This window comes from Crotalus tigris, unplaced genomic scaffold (genome assembly GCF_016545835.1).
Source record: "Crotalus tigris isolate CLP2741 ecotype Arizona unplaced genomic scaffold, ASM1654583v1 scf7180000019553.37968852642:3898890, whole genome shotgun sequence".
Classification (NCBI taxonomy): domain Eukaryota; kingdom Metazoa; phylum Chordata; class Lepidosauria; order Squamata; family Viperidae; genus Crotalus; species Crotalus tigris.
This window is the reverse complement of record NW_024097591.1, coordinates 2,496,601-2,515,423: the sequence shown is the minus strand read 5'-3', so window position 1 is coordinate 2,515,423 and position 18,823 is coordinate 2,496,601. Positions and strand designations below refer to the sequence as shown.

Here is an 18,823-nt window from a genome sequence, read left to right as displayed (position 1 = left end):
CATTGTGCATATTTGCCAAACCTGCTTGTACACTCAGCAAAACAGGTGGCCTCACTGGAGGAACTGCCAAACACCGCCGGTTGAAATTCTGCCTGCTTTCGTTCCAGCTTTCCTGATGAATTCACTGCGGTGAACATCCTCCAAAGCCGGTGAGCTCATCTGATTCGTGTATATAAATTTATATATGTTTTCCAAAAGGATTGGGCAAGGAGAAATTATAGCTATTGATGGATGCCTTCTGTACCAGTTTTTATTTTTAGTTTTCCAGAGAGGAAGGCAAAAAGAACCCAGAATAAACAAGGGCACTTTTAAAACCGGAAACCAACCAAGAAAAAAAATATCGGTGTTGTGTAGCTTTCTGGAAATCGCAGCCCAGCAATCTGTACAACAAGGATTTCTATTTATCTTTTCAATGGCCAAAAGCTTGGGTTCTCTTTTGGAATTGGGTGGGTGCGCTCAAACCGGGAACGAAATCTGCAAAATAAAACAAAATTTAAACGTGGTTCGTGGTGAGCCATTCTGGTCCAGAATGCAAAGGATCTTTAAAAAAAATAAATAAATCTGTGTTGTTGATTCAACAGCCTCCTCTTTCCACGAAAGTTAGCTCTTAAAAATTTGCAGAAAAAAAGCATTCTGATTTTTATCTCAAAGGATTAAGGGCTAATTGGCAGGAATTAAAAACGAATCTCACAATGCCTTAAAGGTGAACGCTGCGTTCTTAAAAGTGAGGTTTTTCCCAGGGTTGGGTGTATTATGCTGGTTTTCTGATCGGTTTGAACTTGTTTAATGTGAGGGCTATTCCTGGGAAGAAGTGGCGATATAAAAACGTAGTAAATAAATAAACCCACAGGAGATGTTTATGAAGTTCCTGGCAAAGCCAAGGTACTGCCTGTTCTTACTTATTTCCTAAAGCAATACCACAAGGAACCCAAAAATTGTGTTCACCAAGGCCAAGTCACAGCAGAAAGTTAAACAAATCTAAGACAACAGCAGGTTAGGTAGTCCTCACTTTATGACCCTGGGATCAGAATTTCTGTGGCTAAGCAGGTTGGTTAACTTATGATTGGCTTATCAGATGTTTAGCTTATCAAGTAAGATGTATGGTTTAATTTATAGTTTTTAAGTTTTCAGGTTTTTAGGTTTCTAAGTTTTTAAGTAGGTTTCTAAGTTTAAAGTTTTTAAAAGAAGTTTTTTAAGTTTTAAGTTGAGTTTATAGTTCGCGGTTTAGTTTTTAGTTTGCAGTTTATTAGTTTATAATTTATAGTTTGCAGTTTTTAGTTTGTACTTTGCAGTTTTATAGTTTGCAATTTATAATTTATAGTTTGCAATTTCTAGTTTATAATTTATAGTTTATAGGTTAGAGTTCATCGTTTAGTGACAGTCCTCGACTTATGACAATTGAGGCCGAATTTTTCTTGCAGGTGGCTATTAACTGAGTCACCTTTGATTTTAAGACCCTTTTCCCCCACGGTCGTTAACCAAATGACTGCGGTTGTTAAACGAATCCAGCTTCCCCCCTGACTTCTCCTCCCCCCCCCCAGCTGGGAAGATTGCAAACAACAATCACACGACGCCGAGACGTCGCGACCGTCATAAATACACACCGGAGGCCATACGCCCAAATTTTGTTCACGTGATGGTGGGGGGATTCTGCAGTACGTGCCAGAACTGGCTGTAAGTCACCATTTTCAGCACTATCGTAACCTCGGACGGCCACTGAAGAAATGGTCGTAAGTAGAGGACTGTGTTCTCGTCCGTGCAGGACCGTGTGTTGCAGCGATGACCCAGTTCCAGACTCTGGAGCAGGCCCTGGGGGAAGTTGTGTGCACGTTTCAACGCTACTGCCGGAAAGAAGGAGACCGCAACACGCTTAGCAAAGCCGAGCTTCAGAACCTCCTGCAGACCGAAATGCCCAGCTTGCAAACGGTAAATCTCCCATCCAGAGGGAGTAAATGGATTTAATGCATTAATAAATTCCCAATCTCCTTTCGGCTGCAGTGCCGGGAGAAACGGAGGCCGCTTGGTGCTTCAAATATTCCCAACTATTGGGGAGGTTTGTAAGAAGAGGCTGTGGACTGTCACTTGTCTGAAATGGTCTAGGCCGTCTCCTGCCTGAGCAGAGGGCTAGACTAGAAGACCTCCAAGGTCCCTTCTGGTTCTGTTCCAATTGATTGAAATGGTGTAAAGTCTCCTGCTTAAGGAGTGGAATAGATTATAAAATAGAACCTAGAACAGAATAGAATAAAATAGAATACAGAATACGGCATAGAATAGAATAGAATAGAATAGAATAGAATAGAATAGAATAGAATAGAATAGAATAGAATAGAACAGAATAGAATAGAATTATAAAATAGAATACAGAATATAGAATAGAATATAGAAATGGAATCAAATAGATTATAAAATAGATTATAAAATAGAATATAGAGTAGAGTAGAGTAGAGTAGAATAGAATAGAATAGAATAGAATAGAATATAGAATAGTTGGAAGGGACCTTACAGATCATCTAGTCCAACCCCCTGCTCAGGCAGGATGGATAGCAAAAAGGGGTCGCTTCTGCCCCCATCGTCCCATAGTATTGCCATCTCTAATTTTTTTTTTTTTGACTTAAATTAATTCCCAGCTGGAAATCAAAGGCCCGGCTTTGGAAGAGCTGCTCACCCTGCTGGACACTGATCAAGACGGCCAGGTCACCTTTGAGGAGTACATCCGTTTCGTGGCGGCCGCCTTCACTTTCTTCCATCTGCACTTCCGGGATGCTCCCGTGGTCCAACCACGGATCTAAGCGGCAGGGGGGGCGGGACGATTACGGATGGCATCCCTACAAAGAGGTCGGCGTTACCGGACAGATTTTTTTTCAGGCTGTCCTGGCTCCAGGTGGAGAACGGGGGAACAGCTGGAAGTCCTAGCAAAGGGGAAAAAAAGATCTCATTAAAAAAATGAATTGTCGCTTTTGTTTTGTTCGTTTCTATCCTGCCTTTATATTATTTTTTACAAACGAGGTGATGAATGTTCCTAAAACTCTTCCCTCCTCCCGTTTTCCCCACGACAACAACCCGGTGAGGTGGGCTAAGAGGGAGGGAGGGACTGGCCCAGAGTCACCCAGCCGGCTTTCATGGCCCAGGTAAGATTAGAACTCGCTGCCTCCCACTTTTTAGCCTGGTGACTTCACCACTAGAGCGTCATATATCTGGATTTTTGTCCTCTGCAGGTGGAACAGGAGGCGGAGATCAAAGAAGTTTTCCGTTTTTCTCCGCTGCATTGGTGATAATGGTCTTCTCCAATTTTATATTTTTTATTCATTTTTCTATACATTTATTAGATTTTTATCCGCCCCCAAGCCAAAGGGTTTTGGCCTGCTCTCTCCCTCTTCCTCTTTGTCTCCTTCTCTCTATTCTTTTTCTTTCATTCTCTCTCTCATTCTTTCTCATTCTCTTTCTCACTCTCTCTTCCTCCCTTCCTCTTTCTCTTCTCTCATTTTTCTATCATTCTTTCTCATTCTCTCACACTGTCTCTCGTTCATTCTTTCTCATTCTCATTCTTCCTCCCTTCCTCTTTCATTTTCTTTTTCATTCTCACACATTCTGTCTCATTCATTCTTTCTCATTCTCTCTTCCTCTCTTCTCTTTTTCTGTCATTCTTTCTCATTCTCACATTGTCTCTCGTTCATTCTTTCTCATTCTCTCATTCTTCCTCCCTTCCTTTCATTCTTTCTCTCATTCTTTTTCATTCTCTCACACATTCTCTCATTCATTCTTTCTCATTCTTACTCTTCTCATTTTTTTGTCATTCTCATTCTCTCATTCTTTCTCATTCTCTCATTCTTCCTCCTTTCCTCTCATTCATTCTTTCTCTCATTCTTTTTCATTCTCTCACACATTCTGTCTCTCATTCTCTCTCCCTCCCTTCCTTTCTCATTCTCTCTCTCTCATTCACTCTCTTCTCTCATTCTCTCTTTCCTGCTGCTTTTGTAGTTTCCGAGCCATTTGGCTGCCACAGCATTTTTGGTGCCAAACCACTGGAAAAAAAAACAGGGAGAGGAATTTAGGGCTTAAGAGAAGGGGAAACAGCCCTTCCAGGATGACAAATCCCACCTCAACTCCGATTGGCCTCTCGGAGTGCTGGGGGAGGACCTCTGGGTGCCCCAAATAAAAGCCCAGATTAGCCAAGGTTACAAATAATGGTCGGATGGCCAGGGGTTCTTCATTCTGCCCGCTCAAGTCCAGCCTCAGTTTCCAGTCTGGTAAGTTGGGTTTTTTTTTTCTGTGCCAGGGAAAGAGATCCCAGATTTGGCCAAGCAAAGGATCTGCCCCAAAGGATCCCCCTTTAAGGAGGAGATTTAGAGGCAGCTTTGGCTTTACTTCCAGATGGAATCCGTAAGGATGGAAAGCTCAACAGGTGGAAAGGAAAGGAAAAGAAAGGAAAGGAAAGGAGAGAGAAAGGAAAGACAAAAGAAAAAAAGAGGAGAGGAGAGAGAAAGGCAATGGCAGAAAGGGAAGGATGGAGAGAAAAGAAAAAAGGGAAAGAGAAGAAAAGGAAGGGAAGAGGATAGAGGGACGGAGAGAGGGAGAAGGAAGGAAGGAAGGAAGGAAGGAAGGAAGGAAGGGATTCACAAATAATTCTTCCCTTTCTATACACTGTATATAAATCCTGCTGCCAAAATTGGTGTCACTGTTGCCCTCTCAGCCTGCTCTTCCAAACGGCAGCTGGGTCCTAACTGACATGTTGTTTACCTATTATTTGATTGATTAGTGGGGTCCCCCCCCCCAAAGAAAACCAGGAATGGTGCTAGGCAAGCATGAGACCAGCCTCTGTGCACGTGCAAAGGGCTTTCCTGACATCAGGGACTAGCAGGCAACAAACCTCCAAACGCTGGATATTCCATAACTAAAGTTGGGGGGGAGGAGGATTTGAACCCCAAAGCACCTCCAAATTTATCCCCCGTGCTGCGTCCACCTTAGCTTTTTCACCGCGGCTTTCTACGCACCGCGTTTGTTTAGTTTTTTCGACACTTAAAGGGCCGTTTTCTCTTCCTTTGCCCCGGATGCCATCCCAAAGGTGCCAGGCTGGCATCGGAATGACTCATTGTTTCCTCTCTTCTACTATGAGACTCACCCCACCTTCCCCCCCCCCCGAGCGGTGGCTGGCTTGGCTGACCCAGAGCAAGGGGGAAAGAAAGGAGAAGGAGCTTAGGGGGTGGGCAAAAGGAGCGTTTTTCCCCTCTGGAAAAATCAGGTTTTTTGTCCCAGCCACAAAAACCACAGGCACACAATCCTGTAGATACTTTCCTTTCCTTCCTTCCAACCGTCTTCCTTCCTTGCCTTCCCTCCATCCCTACTTCTTCCTTCCCTTCCCTCCATCCCTCCTTCTTCCTTCCTTCCTTCTCCTTCCTTTTCTTCCCTTCATCCCTCTTCCTTTTCTCTTTTCTCTTCCCTCCTTCTCTATCCATTCTTCTTCCTTATCTTTGTTCCTTCTGTATCCCTTCCTTCTCTGTCTTCTTTCCTTCCTCTTGTACCTCTTCCTTCTCTGTCCTTCCCTTCCCTTCCCGGTGGCAGGCCAAATTTCCTTTAAGGTTTTAATTTTAAAAAGCCTGCCCAAGTTGGCGTTCCTCTGAATTTTCCATTTGAATCAGGGCGTGGCTGTCCGCCCTTCCCACAAGTAGACTCCTTTCACTTGCCAGGGCAACATTCTCCGACTTTGGGCACTGGAAGATGGGTGGACTTTCACTCCCAGAGTTCCATTCTGGCTGAGGAATCCTGGGAGTTGAAGTCCATCCATGTTAAAGCAGGCTGGCTGGGGAATTCTGGGAGTTGAAGTCCACCCGCCTTAAAGCAGGCTAGCTGAGGAATCCTGGGAGTTGAAGTCCACTCCTACTGGCTAGGGCAGGGGTAGGCAACTCGTGGACTTCAACTCCCAGAATTCCTGAGCCGGCATAGCTCAGCTTGGAAACCTCTCCCTTTCCCCTCAGCATGGCTGGCTCAGGAATTCTGGGAGTTGAAGTCCACCAGTCATAAAAGAGCCCAGGTTGCCTACCCCTGGGCTAGGGCATTCTGGGAGTTGAAGTCCACCTGTTTACTGAGGTTGAGGAAGCTTCATTGATGCAAGATGCTTAATCCCACCGCTTCCGTCTGATTCCCCAGCTCCATCCTCTTCCAACAGCACCCCAAGATGGCCACCCCCCTGGAGAAAGCCCTGGACACCATGGTGGTCACCTTCCACAAATATTCCCAGAAGGAAGGAGACCAGTTCAAACTCAACAACACGGAACTGAAGGAGCTCCTGAAACAGGAGCTGCCCGGATTCATCAGCGTAAGTGCCTCCCTCCGCGAATAAGCGACGGGGAGTCCTCATCTTACGACCATAAACCTCTCTCGCTCAGGCAGTTGCCCAGTGTCCGAATTTTGTAACTTTGAACGGTCTCTAAACAAATGGTTGTAAATCAGGAATTATTATTATTACTATCATTATATTATTATTACTATCATTATTATTATTATGGTTCTTTGCAGTCAGCCAAATATTTAGATTGGATTTGGCCTTTTTTAATCCACTTATTGAGTCCTTCCCAAGGACCTAATGCTGCAACGGTCATGAAGTATGAAAAGGGCTCGACGTCCCTTTATTCCCCCTTTGTGTAACTCTGAACGGTCACTAAGCAAACGGCCGTAATCCGAGGACCGCCTGCGTGTAGTTTAGTTACCTTACAAAGTTGAACTCAACCCAAAGAGGAGCCGGGGTGAAATTTTCCGCCCGATATCCTCCCTTCTCCCTTAAGTTTAAAAGCTCTGGGGTTTTTTATGTGTGTTTTTTTTATTTTGTCTTGTTTCTCCCCCAGAAGAAAAAAGACGAATCGACGTTTCAAAAAATTATGAGCAACTTGGATTCCAACAAGGACAACCAGGTGGATTTCCAGGAATACGCCACCTTCCTCGCCTGCATCGCCATGGCGTGCAATGATTTTTTCCATGCATTCCCGGACAAAATGCCCCGGCAGAAATGAAGGGCGTGCAAAATCGAGAGTGGGCCAAGCGTGCAAACAAAGCGGGCAGAGTGCACAGGTGTGTGTAAGGTCTCATCGGCTTCCCCCCCCTCCTGCCCCCCCTAGCGTTCGGTTGGTGCCGCAGCTTCTGAATCGGGGGTGAGGAGAATTGCAGTTGCCTCTCTCTCTCACACACACACCCGACAACAAAATAAAAGTCTGCTTTAAAAAAAAAAAGTTTGCTTGTCTCCTGATGGGCTGGGGACGATGGGAATCGGAGTCTGGGGCGGTGGGGAGGAGGTCGGCTTTAGAAAATGGTCCAGGATGTTGATCGAGTGGGGTCGATTTTAAAACTGCCAGTAATAGGAGGGAAGGAGGGAGGGAGGGAGGGAGGGAGGGAAGGAATAGAGAGGGGGAAGGAGGGAAGGAAGGAAGGAAAGAAGCAAGAAGGAAGGAAAGAAGAAGAAGGAAGGGAAGGAGGGAGGGGGGAAGGAAAGAAGCAAGGCAGGAAGGGAAGGGAAGAAAAGAAGGAAAGCAGTTAGGAATGGAGAGAGGGAAGGAAGGAAAGAAGCAAGAAGGGAAGGAGGGAGTGAAAGAAAGAAGGAAGGCAGGGAGGAAGGAATAGAGAGAGGGAAGGAAGGAAAGAAGGGATGGAGGGAAGGAAGGAATAGAACGAGGGAAGGAAGGAGAGAAAAGGGAATAGAGAGAAGGACGGAGGGAGGGGAGGAAGGAAGGAATAGAGGGGAGGAAGGAAAGAGCAAGGGAATGGAGGAAGGAAGGAGTAAAAAGAAAGGGGAAAGGGTTAAAAAGGAAGGGAGGAAAGAGAAGGCAGGCAAATGGAAGGAGAAAGGAAAAGGGAAGGTTCAGAGCAAAGAAACTGACTGGTCAACTCTGCAAAAAAACAAGAACTTCACTTTCTGCAAAGTCAAGGCAGCCTGGAGCATCTTCTCCCTCCTTCTTGGTCCCTGGCTTCCTCCGTTGCTAGGCAACCGCTCCCCTCCTGCATCCTCTTGGTCCTGCCCTGCGGGATCAAAGCTTTTTCCGGGCTGCTAAGTGCTGAGAATGGCTCTTCCCCCCCCCCCTTCTCTCTCTATTTATTTATTTATTTATAAATGCCAGCCTCTTGACTAAGATCAAATTCTATATTTTGACTTTCCTTTCCCCCCCCCCCCCGCCAAAAGCCTCTTTTGGCTTTACAAAATAAACAAAAAGAAAGAAAACAGGACTTGCTACATTTTTCCCAGCTATGAAACCGATGTAATCTTGGAAAGTTTCTTCTTTTTTTTTTTGCTTTTTAAAATTATAACTTTGTATCTTTCTTTCTATTTTGTTTCCTACTTCCTTCTACTTCTTCCTTAGTTCTTTGCTTATTTCTTCCCGTCCCTTTCTGTTCTGTTTTACTTTATATTAGTTGTTATTGTTGTTCTTAACGCCGCTGTTCAGAATTATACATAAAAAACCCATTATATCTTTATATCCTTCTTTTTCTTTTTCTTTATTTTCTTTCTTTTTTCTCTCTTTTTCTTTCTCTTTCTTTCTTCCTTTCTTTTCTTGTTCCATTTTCATTTCTATCATTATTGCTCTTAAAATTCCCAATAACAATTGTACATTTTTTAAAAAAAATATTCCTTATACCTTTTTTCTACCTCCTGTTCTGCTTATCTTTCTCTGCCCTGCTTTAGTTCGTATTCATTCTCCTTATTGCTCTTAGAACTTTCAATCTGAATTATACGTATAAATCCTATCTTTATGTCTTTCCTTCTATCGCTTCTTCTGTTTTCTTTCCTAATCGCACCTCCAGTTCTTTAATTTCTTTCTTTTCATCCTCTCCGTTCTATTTCAGTTGGTGCGCGTTCTCGGGATGGCTCGTAAACTTTCAATAAAATTTATATTAAAAAAAACCCATTTAAAAAAAAACCGAGAGGAGATGAAATGCATATTAATAACAGAAAGAGGTATGGGTTGATTTTAGAAAAGATTCTTCTGCCAGGGAGGTCTGTACTTCTGAATGGGCGTTAAGCAACTTCAGATCCGGGGTGTTTTGATCTCAGTTCAAACCAATGTTGAATCCAGGGAGAGAAAGCGATGGGTCCCCGAGGGCTTTTGCCACGTTCCTTCCTGTAGCATCACTCCCTGGAGACCCCACACACTGTGTGTATAAGAAGATACTTACACACCACACCCAATTCCCTGCTTTGCCTCTCAAGCCCATCGTCCACGTTCTTCGGTGAGTTACTTTGATCTGCTATCGATTTTAAAACCTTTCCTTTCTCTTCGCTGGGCGCAACGTAATGTCAAATTGGGGTTCAGCCTCTAATGAAGTCTCTTCCCTCCTGTTATTTCCCATGCATTTGTCTTTTTGTAAAAGTATTTTTTAACCTGCCAGCTTTTTTTTCTAGCAGCTGTTAGCTAGGAGAAGGGAGCCAAGCCTCCAGCTTTAGGAGCAGTCTCCCTCAGAATCCTGCAACTGAACTGCAGAGAAAGGGTTTCCCCTTGTAGGTTCCCAGGAATGCCTGGTTAGCCGTAATAGCAATAGCACTTAGACTTCCATAGACTTATATACCTTATGTTCATGATTATTATATATAATAATAACGAACAATAATGTGTTAAATTTTAGTTACCCGAGTCTCAGCGAGTCTTGGAATCAGAACCCTGAGATTTTTAAAATTCACATTTTATTGCAATCAGGACTTCTGGCATAGCTTATTTTCTGCTAATTTGCCTTTTCAGTTCACAGATCAGGGCTTTTGCAGATAAAAAGCCTGTGCTTTGAACATATGTAATAAATACTCAGTGGATCGCTAAGATATTCCTATTGATTGAATTCACAAACCTTTTCCTGTCTGAAAACCACACCCGTTGCTAAGCAGGAGGCTTAAGCCAACCACAAAATTAACCAGGATTATGAGGAGTCATTATTTAACTTTCCAATGGTCTGAGCTGGCTTAATGTTTGGACAAGGTGGTGGCTTTTTCAAATTTTGTACTTATTTATTCAGCTTAGTATGTATGGTTGACTCACTCCTTTATGGAGGGTGAACATCCAAACCTGAAGTTTTAAGCTTATCCCTTAAAAAAAAAGAATAATTTAAAGATACAGCGGCTTTGCTGATTTATCCTACACCACTTCCATCTTCCCTTTTGGCCTCTACTCTTATCAAAAATGGCAAAACCTGTATTTTTGCAAGCTCTTCTTTCATTGTCGTCCTTGCAAAGATTTGTCCACTGTATTCACTAAAACCCCAGGCAATGGGTCAGAGGGATGCCTGAGCTTTAAAATAAGTGGGCTTAGAAGATGGATGGATGGATGGATGGATAAGAGGCAGGGAGGGAAGGAGAGAGAGAGGGACAGAGGGAAAGAGAAAACATAGCCAGGCAGAGGAGGGAGGCAGGGAAGAAGGAAGGAAGAACTGGAAGGGAGAAGAAAAAAAGGAAAAAATTGAGATGAGAGGAAGAAAAGAGGGAGAGAAGAAAAAATAGAAAGAGAAAGAAGGAAAAGATAGATAATATAAGATGGACGTGTAGATGGATGGATGGATGGATGGATGGATGGATGGATGGATAGACAAATTAGAAGAAAAAAGATAGATGAGAGACAGTAGAAAAGGAAGGAAGGAAGGAAGGAAGATGACACTCAACTCCCAGAATTCTGCAGCCAGCATGCTTTCTGACATTCATTCATGCAAACTGGGGGATTCTGGGAAACAAAGTCCACACATTTTCAAGGCACCAAGTTTACCTCTTTTTTTTAGAGCTGTTCCATTCCATTGCCCCTTATATTAAGATTGGTTTTTTTATGTACTCTGAATTTCATTCTGTGCTCACTTTCCTGTTCCAGAATACGTGTGTGTGTGTGTGTGTGTGTGTGTGTGTGTGTGTGTGTGTGTGTGTGTCTCCTCAATCAAGGGAATCTCTGCCCAATTTCTGAATCTCTGTCCCTCCTCCCAGGTCTTCTGCAAATATTTTGAAATGGTGATGCCTCTCTGTATACGTGGATGAGTTTGCTTTGAGGAAAGTCTGTTTGCTCCAAACATTATCAACTTAGCTGGACCCTCCAAGCACCAATATTAGGAGATCACAAGGGGGGGGGGGGAAATATTACACTTATCTGCCCACACATCCATTTTCTTTCCATTGCACAAACCTTATCTTAATTTCTCATATTCCTTTATAATGCTTCCCTGCCTTTGAAACAAGCACTTCAACTTTTATCCGGAATCCAGGCCCTGGGCAGGACGACTGGATTCCAACTCCCAGCAGCCACATCCGGCATTCCCAGCAGCCACAATCAGCAAAGGGGCAAGTCAGAATGTAAGCAAACCTCTTAACCTACCTGAAAAAGGGCAGCCAAGATCCGATGTGGTTTTGCAAAAAAATGCAACTTGGCTCGCTTGCATGAGCTCTCCATTTTCAAGCTCTTTAGACTCTTTTTAAGGCAGTCTGCTCTCCAGGGAGATTCTGGAGGTTAAAAAAAAAATACATAGATAGATATATAAACAGACACACGTATACACATATAAATATGCATTTACCCATACCTCTATACATATATAAGGAACATTTAAAGAAATATTTAATCATTAATCCAATTAAACAATGAAAGGTTTAAAGAAACACATTCCAAATAAAGAACTTACATCTGGGGGAAAAAAGTACTTTAAAAAAATAGCAATAATTACAAACCAAGAGAAAAACTGCCTTTTTTCCCCCCAGTGAATTCACTATTGTTTTCTTAACCTTGTCAACTTTTTAAGACAGGTGGACTTCAACTCCCAGCATTCCCCGGGCTGGGGAATTCTGGGAGTTAAGATAGTCCACCTATCTTAAAAGTTGCTAAAACTGAGAAATAACCAAGTAGAGGAAGCTGAAGGTAAAATCCAGGTTATTACAGAGGCCAGAAATTAAACGGATGAGTGGAAATAGTGCTGTAGAATAAAATTGGATCGTGACCGCCATCCCCTCCATCACGTGCAACTGATGGACCACCCCCCTCCCCTTTCTCCTCTTCCTCCTGGCATCAGACCGTCCTCGGTGCCCCCCGACCCATGGAGACCCCACTGGAGAAAGCCCTGGCCACCCTGGTGTACACCTTTCACAAGTACTCGGGCCGAGAAGGCGACAAGTTTACCTTGAGCAAAGGAGAATTGAAGGAGCTGGTGAAACAGGAGCTGGCCCTGGGAGAGGTAAGCAGGCTGGGGGGGCTGGGGGGGGGAGAAAGAGCCCCTTGCTTAATGGACAAAGCTCAACTGGGCATGGTCTTTTTTTTAAAAAAAGCAAGAAACTCAACCTGGGGTTCTAGTCCTCATGATTCTGAGGGTCGGCCAGGTCAGTTTTGCCTCTATTGTGGGTCGTCCTCAGCTTACCACCATAGCTGAGTCTGCAATTTTGGTAGTAAAGCAGGCGACCTTGTCATCGTGCCCGATCTGACATCCTTTTCCACGGCAGTCATTAAGCAAACAAAGCAGTCATTAAGCGAATGCAGTGGTCAGTAAGGGAAGCCACAGTTCGCCATGGGACGGGCTTTCCCTGGAAACTGGAGGCAAACACCAGAAAAAGCATCATAAATCGCAGTCACGTGCAAATGGTCGTAAACCAGACCTGTTGCCGAACCACAAAAACGTGGCCCTATGAGGATGGAGGATGTTGGAACTTTGAATCCGGGTGTTAAGTTCCTGTTTTGGGACTTGCTAAGCGGCCGGTCGTAAGTCCAGGAGCGCTGTGCTGTACAAACCATCCCAGGCCTCAGAATCATGAGGACTAGAATCCCAGGCTGAGTTTGGAACTGGCATGAAGCCCTGGGATGCACTTGAAGCAGCAAAGCCCCGGATGACCAGATTCCGGAACTTGTTGCACCATACTCCAATGGGAAAGATGAGGGCTTGGGACAATATCTCGAACCCAGACCTTTTCTCCTTTGCAGAAAATGAAGGATCATGGCATCGACAAGCTGATGCAAAGCCTGGACAAGAATAACGATGACGAGATCGATTTTAAGGAATACACCGGCTTTCTCTCGGCCCTTTGCATGTCCTACAACGAATTCTTCCAACAGGGTGAAAAATAAGAAGCCAGAAAATGGAGGGGGGGGGGAAGAGAAGGAAGGACCCCTCCCCTGTTTAAGTCCTTCTCTAGGCATCTCTCAATAATATATCTGGTTATCTAAATAAATAAAATACAGATCTTCCCAGGCCTGAGAGAAATGAAATGCAGAAAAAAGGGGAGGCCGGTAGCAAGGGGGCAAAATTGTGATTGTTTTAACCATTATTCTTGATGCTAAATTAAATTGAATTAAATTAAATTTCTGGGTGATGGGGAGCAAAAGATTTATTCCGTCACAATCGCACGGCAGATTTTACAAGCCTGGACTTGCCATTTGCAAGAACAGATACCAAATTCAGCTGTTTCTCCCAGCGAGAAAATAAAAACTAAAAAAAAAAAAAAATCCCCTTTGCATCTCAAAAAGGCTTAAACTGACAACACGACAACACAACATTGTTGGGCTGGGTTAAATACAGTGATAAGTTGGCCGCAAAAATCCCTGGCGGGCCACCCACAGCAGGAAGCGGGCGAGAAAATTCAGGCTGTTCAAGTTTATGCGACTTTTCCCCAACTCCGAAGGTGATATGGGAGAAGTGCCAGCTTCACACTTTTTGTGAGTCTCGCCCTCCCCTCCCCAAAGTCACACTTTGGGCACTTTGAGGCCAGCTGAAAAAAAAAATATTCACCAACAAGAAGTAGAGTCCGACCTCTCTCTCTCTCTTTTCATCTAGGTAATTACTGGAAGACTTTGACCTAAGTCTTGATAGAGAAGGAAAGGAAATATGGATTTATTCAGTGTCTATTTTTTTTCCATTTTAAAAAAACTGCTTAAAATCTAATTTTCTTAGACACAGTAGTCATCGAGAGAGGAATTACGATTCAGAGAGAGAGAAAAAGAATGGAGAAAGAAAGAAAGAAAGAAAGAGAGAGAAGGAAGGAAAGAGGGAGAGAAAAAGAAAGGAGAGAAGGAGTGAAAGAAAGAGAAAGAAAAAGAAAGAAAAAAGAAAGAGGGAAGGAAAGAAAGAGGGATAGAAAAAGAAAGGAGGGAAGGAGGGAAAGAAAGAGAAAGAAAGAGGGAGTGAGGGAAGGAAAGAGGGGAAAGAAAAAGAGGGAGGGAAGGAGGAAAAGAAAGGAAGGAAGGAAGGAAGGAAGGAAGGAAGGAAGGAAGGGAGGAAGGAAGAAAGGAAGGAAGGGAGGAAGGAAGGGGGAGAATGGAAGCAAAGGAACAGATCAAGTTTCTAGCCCTCAGGATAAAACCAAAACTTTTTTTTTTCCTATCCACCTACTCAAAAAAAACAACCACTAGGGAGGTGTTAATAGCAGCAAATTAAGGTGGGCTGTCAGATGTGAAAAGGAAGGGGAGGGGCTTCTTCTCTTCCACCCAATCAGATGTCTCTTGGGGGCCAGGCTGAGCCCCGCCCCTCCTGATAAATCTGGGCTCCCCTCCTGGTGGGTCCACCACTTTCCCTTGTCCAGCCATCTTGCAAGACACATCCATTTTGGGGTAAGTAATCCTCTCTTCCTCCCACTTTCTCCTTCAGTTTTTCCTCCTTTCCTCCTTCCGAAGAATTGGGGGAACGTTGGAGAAAGGGGGGGGCTGATCTTCCTCCCCACCTACCCCAAAGGAAAAGTTTCTTTGGAAAAGTCAGGAATTTGCTCTGGGAAGGGAGGAGAAAAAAACCAACAAATTTGGGGTTTTGGAGTGGGGGGGGGGAGACAAGACCTTTGAAGATGTTGCCCTCCCGACGGAGCTGTGCCTCCTTGTGCCTGGAGCATGTGCAGAGTGCCACACCACCACCCTAGTGGCAGACGCCTTGGCAATGGGGCAGCCGATAAACTTAAATTAGTAACAATAATCAAGTAGAGGGCGTCGTCCTGCCGGAGCAGGGGGTTGGACTAGAAGACCTCCAAGGTCCCTTCCAACTCTGCTCTCAAACAGAAAATTAAACAAAATGTCTCCTTTTGCTGGAGAAAAGGCTGCCAGCCCCCTCCGGCCTGGGATTTTTCCCATCCTGGGTGGGTCACTGGGGGGGGGGCAAGGGGGCCACGCCACTGAACCCACGTCCTTAGTGGGTCCCCCCAAAAACCCCCTCTGCCATCTTGCCAGGGTGTGACGACGCAGGAATAAAAGACACGCAACGGGTGGGGCGGTTGCCACCCTTACACACACACTACACACACCCACATACAGCTGACAGCTGAAGCGAACTTTCCAAAGATTTTTTTTTTCTTTTCCCCAATTTTTGGATGCCCCCTGGTGGGAAAAGGCGGGAATGTCCGAAGGCCGGGAAATTGGGGAGAAGGAAAGGGGGTGCAGCTTTTCTTTGGGGGTTTAAAAAAAGAAATAAGTACCTTGGAAACTTTCACACACAGAGACACACACACACACACCATCCCTTCTCACCGGCCCTGATGGGGAAAATCGGGGGGCTAAATTCGAACGCAGCTCTTCCAGCTTCAGAGGCCCCCTGCTCCGTCTTTTTCCTTTGCTCCAGGTTTTAATTCCTTTCAGCCTCTTTGCCGGAAACGGCCTAAGTCGAAGTTGAAGAAGGAAATTCTCTCCGGGATGGGGGTCCCTTTCAAAGTATTTCCTTTGCAAAAGGCCCTTTTGTCTTTCCCCCACCCCCCCAAAAAATAAATAAAAATATTTGGAAATTCTATCCTTTACGGCTGGCAAGCTGTCCCATGAAGGAGGAGAGCTTTGCGCCCACTGGCAGGACAAAGCACCAAATTTGGGAAAAAACAAAACAAAACAGGGTATTGCCGTCATTTGGGCAGATGAAAAAAAAGAACGGAAAAAGAAGCGAAAAATAAGAATTTTTGCAGCTGAAAACGACCCCTTTGGTGGTTTCTGATCGGACAAAGGCCCAGGGGTGATGCGACGGCCGGAAGAAATTTCGATTTTTCTATTCATTTTTCTGGCGCTCTTGGGAGACGAGCAGCTCTGGCATTGTCCTGGGCACTTGTGTAGTTGGGACGTGCTGAGAACTCGCAACGTCACAGCTGGCAAGGAAGCCTGAAAGCCAGGCAGGGCATTGCCAGGAAATCTCACGGCTTAAATGAAGACAAAGGTGAAATAGGGAGAAGGGAAGGGAAAGGAAAGAGGGAGAAAAGAGAAAAAAAGAGGGAAAGGAGAAAGGAGGGCAAAGGAAACAAGAGGGGAGGGAGAGGGAATGGGAGGAGGAAAAGGAAGGAGAAAAGGGGGAGAGAGGAAGAAGAAGAGGGAAGAGGAAGAGAAAAAAGGACAGAGAAAAGGAGGGGAGAAAAAAAGGACAATGGAGAAGGGAGAAGAGGAAGAAAGGAATGGAGAAGGGAGAGGAAGGGGAAGGGGAGGAGGAAAAGGAAGGATGGAGAAAGGAGGAGAGGAGAGGAAGACAGGAAAGGAGATGGAGGGGAGGAGAGGGAAGAGGGGGAGAGGAAGAGGAGGAAAGGACGGAGAAAAGGAGGTGAGGGAGGAAGAAAGGAAAGGAGACGGGAAGGGAGTAGAGCAGAGGAGAGCAAGAGAAGGAAAAAAGGACGGAGAAGGGAGAAGAGGAAGAAAGGAAAGGAGGCAGGAGAGGGAGGGGAGAAGAGGAGAAAAAGGAAGGATGGAGAAAAGGAGGAGAGGGGAGGAAGGAAGGAAGGAAGGAAGGAAGGGAAAGGAGAGAGAAGGCAGGAGAAAGGAAAGCCCCATCGCTCTCCCCCCCCCATCTCAAAGAAATCAATGCCATCTGCCTGTCTGATCCGCTAAAAGGGAAACTAACACGAGAGTGGATCAGGCAGGCCCAGAAAAGCAGGAATTCTCTGGTTAGGAAGCCGGGGTCAGGCTAAATGACCTTTGGGTGCAACCCAAACGTGGATCTGATCTGATGTTCTGGGAAGGAGGAAAGCCCCGGGAGGTGCAGAGGGGAGGGGAGCAGAGCAAGGATTCAACGGTGGTTGGGAAAAGTGAATTGTCAGGAAAAGGATGGGTGGGGGGATTTTTAAGATAGACGATTCCTAGCCAAAGAGGCTCCACCAGGGGAAATGAGAGACAGCGGAGGAAAACCCAGACAAGGAGAGCGTTTTTGGGGTGGGGAATTGGAGCCCAGCCCAGCCCAGCCTGAAGGAGTCCTTTTTGCTCAGATAAATCTCTGAACGTGCTAATTAAAATGAAATCACCGCCTAAATGAAAGCTTCTTTGGAAGCCGGGCCTCTCCCAAAGACGGGAGGAAAAAAAAAGGAAGAAATTCAGGATGATCAACCGACTTATTCAGATTCCGACGTCTGGGATCCTTTTTGCCTTCCTCTCCCATCCCAGGGGATGAAAAATCCCCAACTGAATGAAGAATCTACTTTTGGAAAGCGTCAAATCAGCCCGTCTTTCATTTTTACTGGAGAAAAATTTAAGTTGCAAACTTTTTTAAGAAATTCCACCCCCCCCCCAAATGTTTCTGGCCACATTCTCCTGATTGGATAGCGCGTGCGAAGCGAGGCCAGCTTTGAAAAATAAAAATAATAAAAATAAACACCTGGCTGGTGAAGAGAGGAACCTATTTGATTTTCTTCTTTCTCCCTCCCCACTAGATCCACTTCTGAGTTCGAATCATGGCCTCACTGGATCAAGCCCTCTGCATCTTGGTGGCCATCTTCCACAAATATTCGGGCAAGGACGGAGACAAGAACACCCTCAGCAAGAAAGAATTGAAAGAACTGATCCAGAAGGAGCTGACCATTGGTCCGGTAAGTGCACACAGGGGACCAAAAAATAAATAAATGTTATTTTCATAATGATGAGGACTAGCCTCTAGATTCGGCCAACACCGACTCTTCCCAACCCCTCCCACCCGAAAAGCCTTGCCATTTATTTATTTTTCTTTTCCTTTTCATTCCAGAAATTGCACGAAGAAGAGATCCAGGGACTGATGGAGGATTTGGATCGGAACAAGGATCAGGTGGTCAATTTCACGGAATACGTTACCTTCATCGGCGCCTTGGCCATGATTTGCAACGAGGCTTTGACCAGCTAGGATGGACTGATGGGGAAATGTGGGGAGGAGGGGCTGAAATGAAACCAGCCCCTCGGGGAGAAAGGGTTGGTTACCCAATTTAAGAAGGAAAAAAATAATAATTTTTTTCTCCCCCAAACATTGTCTGGTCTTTTGTCTTTGCTCATCTCGTTTGGAAGAGGACGAAAAAGATCAAAAAGGTCCCAGGAAGCTTTATTCTCCCCCCCCCCACCAATCCCTAATTCTAATCCTGGGTGTGACGTCGAGAAAGAATGGGTTAAAAGAAAAAAAAAATCTGTATAAATTTAGGAAGGCGCTGGTAGTCCTCAAGTTACGGCCATTTCCGTTGTTTAATTTTTAGGGCCTGTTTTTTTTTTTTTAAACTCAAAGGCCCTCCTGCTGAAATCCTCAGTTTGTGTATAGAATAGAGCTGGAAGGGACCTTGGAGGTCATCTAGTCCAACCCCCTGCCCTAGGCGGGAGAATCTATCCCATCTCAGACAAGTGTCTGTCCAACCTCTTCTTAAAAACCTCCAGTGATGGAGCGCCCACGATTTCTGGTGGCAAGCTGTTCCACTGGCTAATTGTTCTCCCTGTCAGGAAGTTTCTCCTTAATTCCAGGTTGCTTCTCTCTTTGGTCAGTTTCCAACCATGGTTTCTTGCCCTGCCCTCCTCTGGTGCTTTGTTTGTTCAATTTTATCCTGCCCTCGGAAACCCACCTCTTCCCAAGACCCCCGGCAAGTCCCATCGGGGCTAAAATGGGTCGGTTTGGTGGTGGTGGGGTGTTAACATGCCAGGGTGGGTGGGTGGTTCGGTTACTCCATGGTTGACTC

At 45.1% G+C, this 18,823-nt stretch overlaps 3 protein-coding genes and 2 long non-coding RNA genes across 11 annotated transcripts; 3 read left to right on the top strand and 2 right to left on the bottom strand.

Annotated features, from left to right (window-relative positions):
- Positions 1-4: 4 nt before the first annotated feature.
- Positions 5-7,220, top strand: LOC120316983 (protein S100-A4-like). Of its 5 annotated transcripts, none has more exons than XM_039363194.1 (5): positions 5-149; positions 1,763-1,926; positions 2,628-2,835; positions 6,164-6,313; positions 6,843-7,220. In XM_039363194.1, exons 3-5 carry the CDS (start codon positions 2,761-2,763, stop codon positions 7,002-7,004), a joined length of 387 nt encoding a protein of 128 aa, XP_039219128.1. In that variant the 5' UTR covers positions 5-149; positions 1,763-1,926; positions 2,628-2,760; the 3' UTR covers positions 7,005-7,220. The 5 variants fall into 5 exon arrangements, with proteins under 5 accessions (XP_039219128.1, XP_039219126.1, XP_039219127.1 ...); XM_039363192.1 differs by having other exon boundaries at positions 6,840-7,220; XM_039363193.1 differs by lacking the exon at positions 5-149 and adding an exon at positions 1,549-1,674 and having other exon boundaries at positions 6,840-7,220.
- On the bottom strand, positions 233-1,736 carry LOC120316987. Its single transcript, XR_005559104.1, has 2 exons — positions 1,605-1,736; positions 233-474 (listed from the first exon to the last, which is right to left on the bottom strand). It is a non-coding gene; the product is annotated as an uncharacterized LOC120316987 (long non-coding RNA).
- Positions 2,779-13,999, bottom strand: LOC120316986. Its single transcript, XR_005559103.1, has 3 exons — positions 13,711-13,999; positions 11,319-11,443; positions 2,779-2,909 (listed from the first exon to the last, which is right to left on the bottom strand). It is a non-coding gene; the product is annotated as an uncharacterized LOC120316986 (long non-coding RNA).
- Positions 9,090-13,294, top strand: LOC120316982 (protein S100-A5-like). Of its 3 annotated transcripts, none has more exons than XM_039363190.1 (4): positions 9,143-9,210; positions 11,183-11,296; positions 12,007-12,168; positions 12,906-13,294. In XM_039363190.1, exons 3-4 carry the CDS (start codon positions 12,031-12,033, stop codon positions 13,047-13,049), a joined length of 282 nt encoding a protein of 93 aa, XP_039219124.1. In that variant the 5' UTR covers positions 9,143-9,210; positions 11,183-11,296; positions 12,007-12,030; the 3' UTR covers positions 13,050-13,294. The 3 variants fall into 3 exon arrangements, with proteins under 3 accessions (XP_039219125.1, XP_039219124.1, XP_039219123.1); XM_039363189.1 differs by having other exon boundaries at positions 9,189-9,210; positions 11,209-11,296; XM_039363191.1 differs by lacking the exon at positions 11,183-11,296 and having other exon boundaries at positions 9,090-9,210.
- A 377-nt stretch (positions 14,000-14,376) lies between the features above and the next one.
- Positions 14,377-18,130, top strand: LOC120316985 (protein S100-A6-like). Its single transcript, XM_039363201.1, has 3 exons — positions 14,377-14,528; positions 17,570-17,725; positions 17,878-18,130. The coding sequence occupies exons 2-3, from the start codon at positions 17,591-17,593 to the stop codon at positions 18,010-18,012; spliced, it is 270 nt and encodes an 89-aa protein (XP_039219135.1). The 5' UTR covers positions 14,377-14,528; positions 17,570-17,590; the 3' UTR covers positions 18,013-18,130.
- Positions 18,131-18,823: the final 693 nt, after the last annotated feature.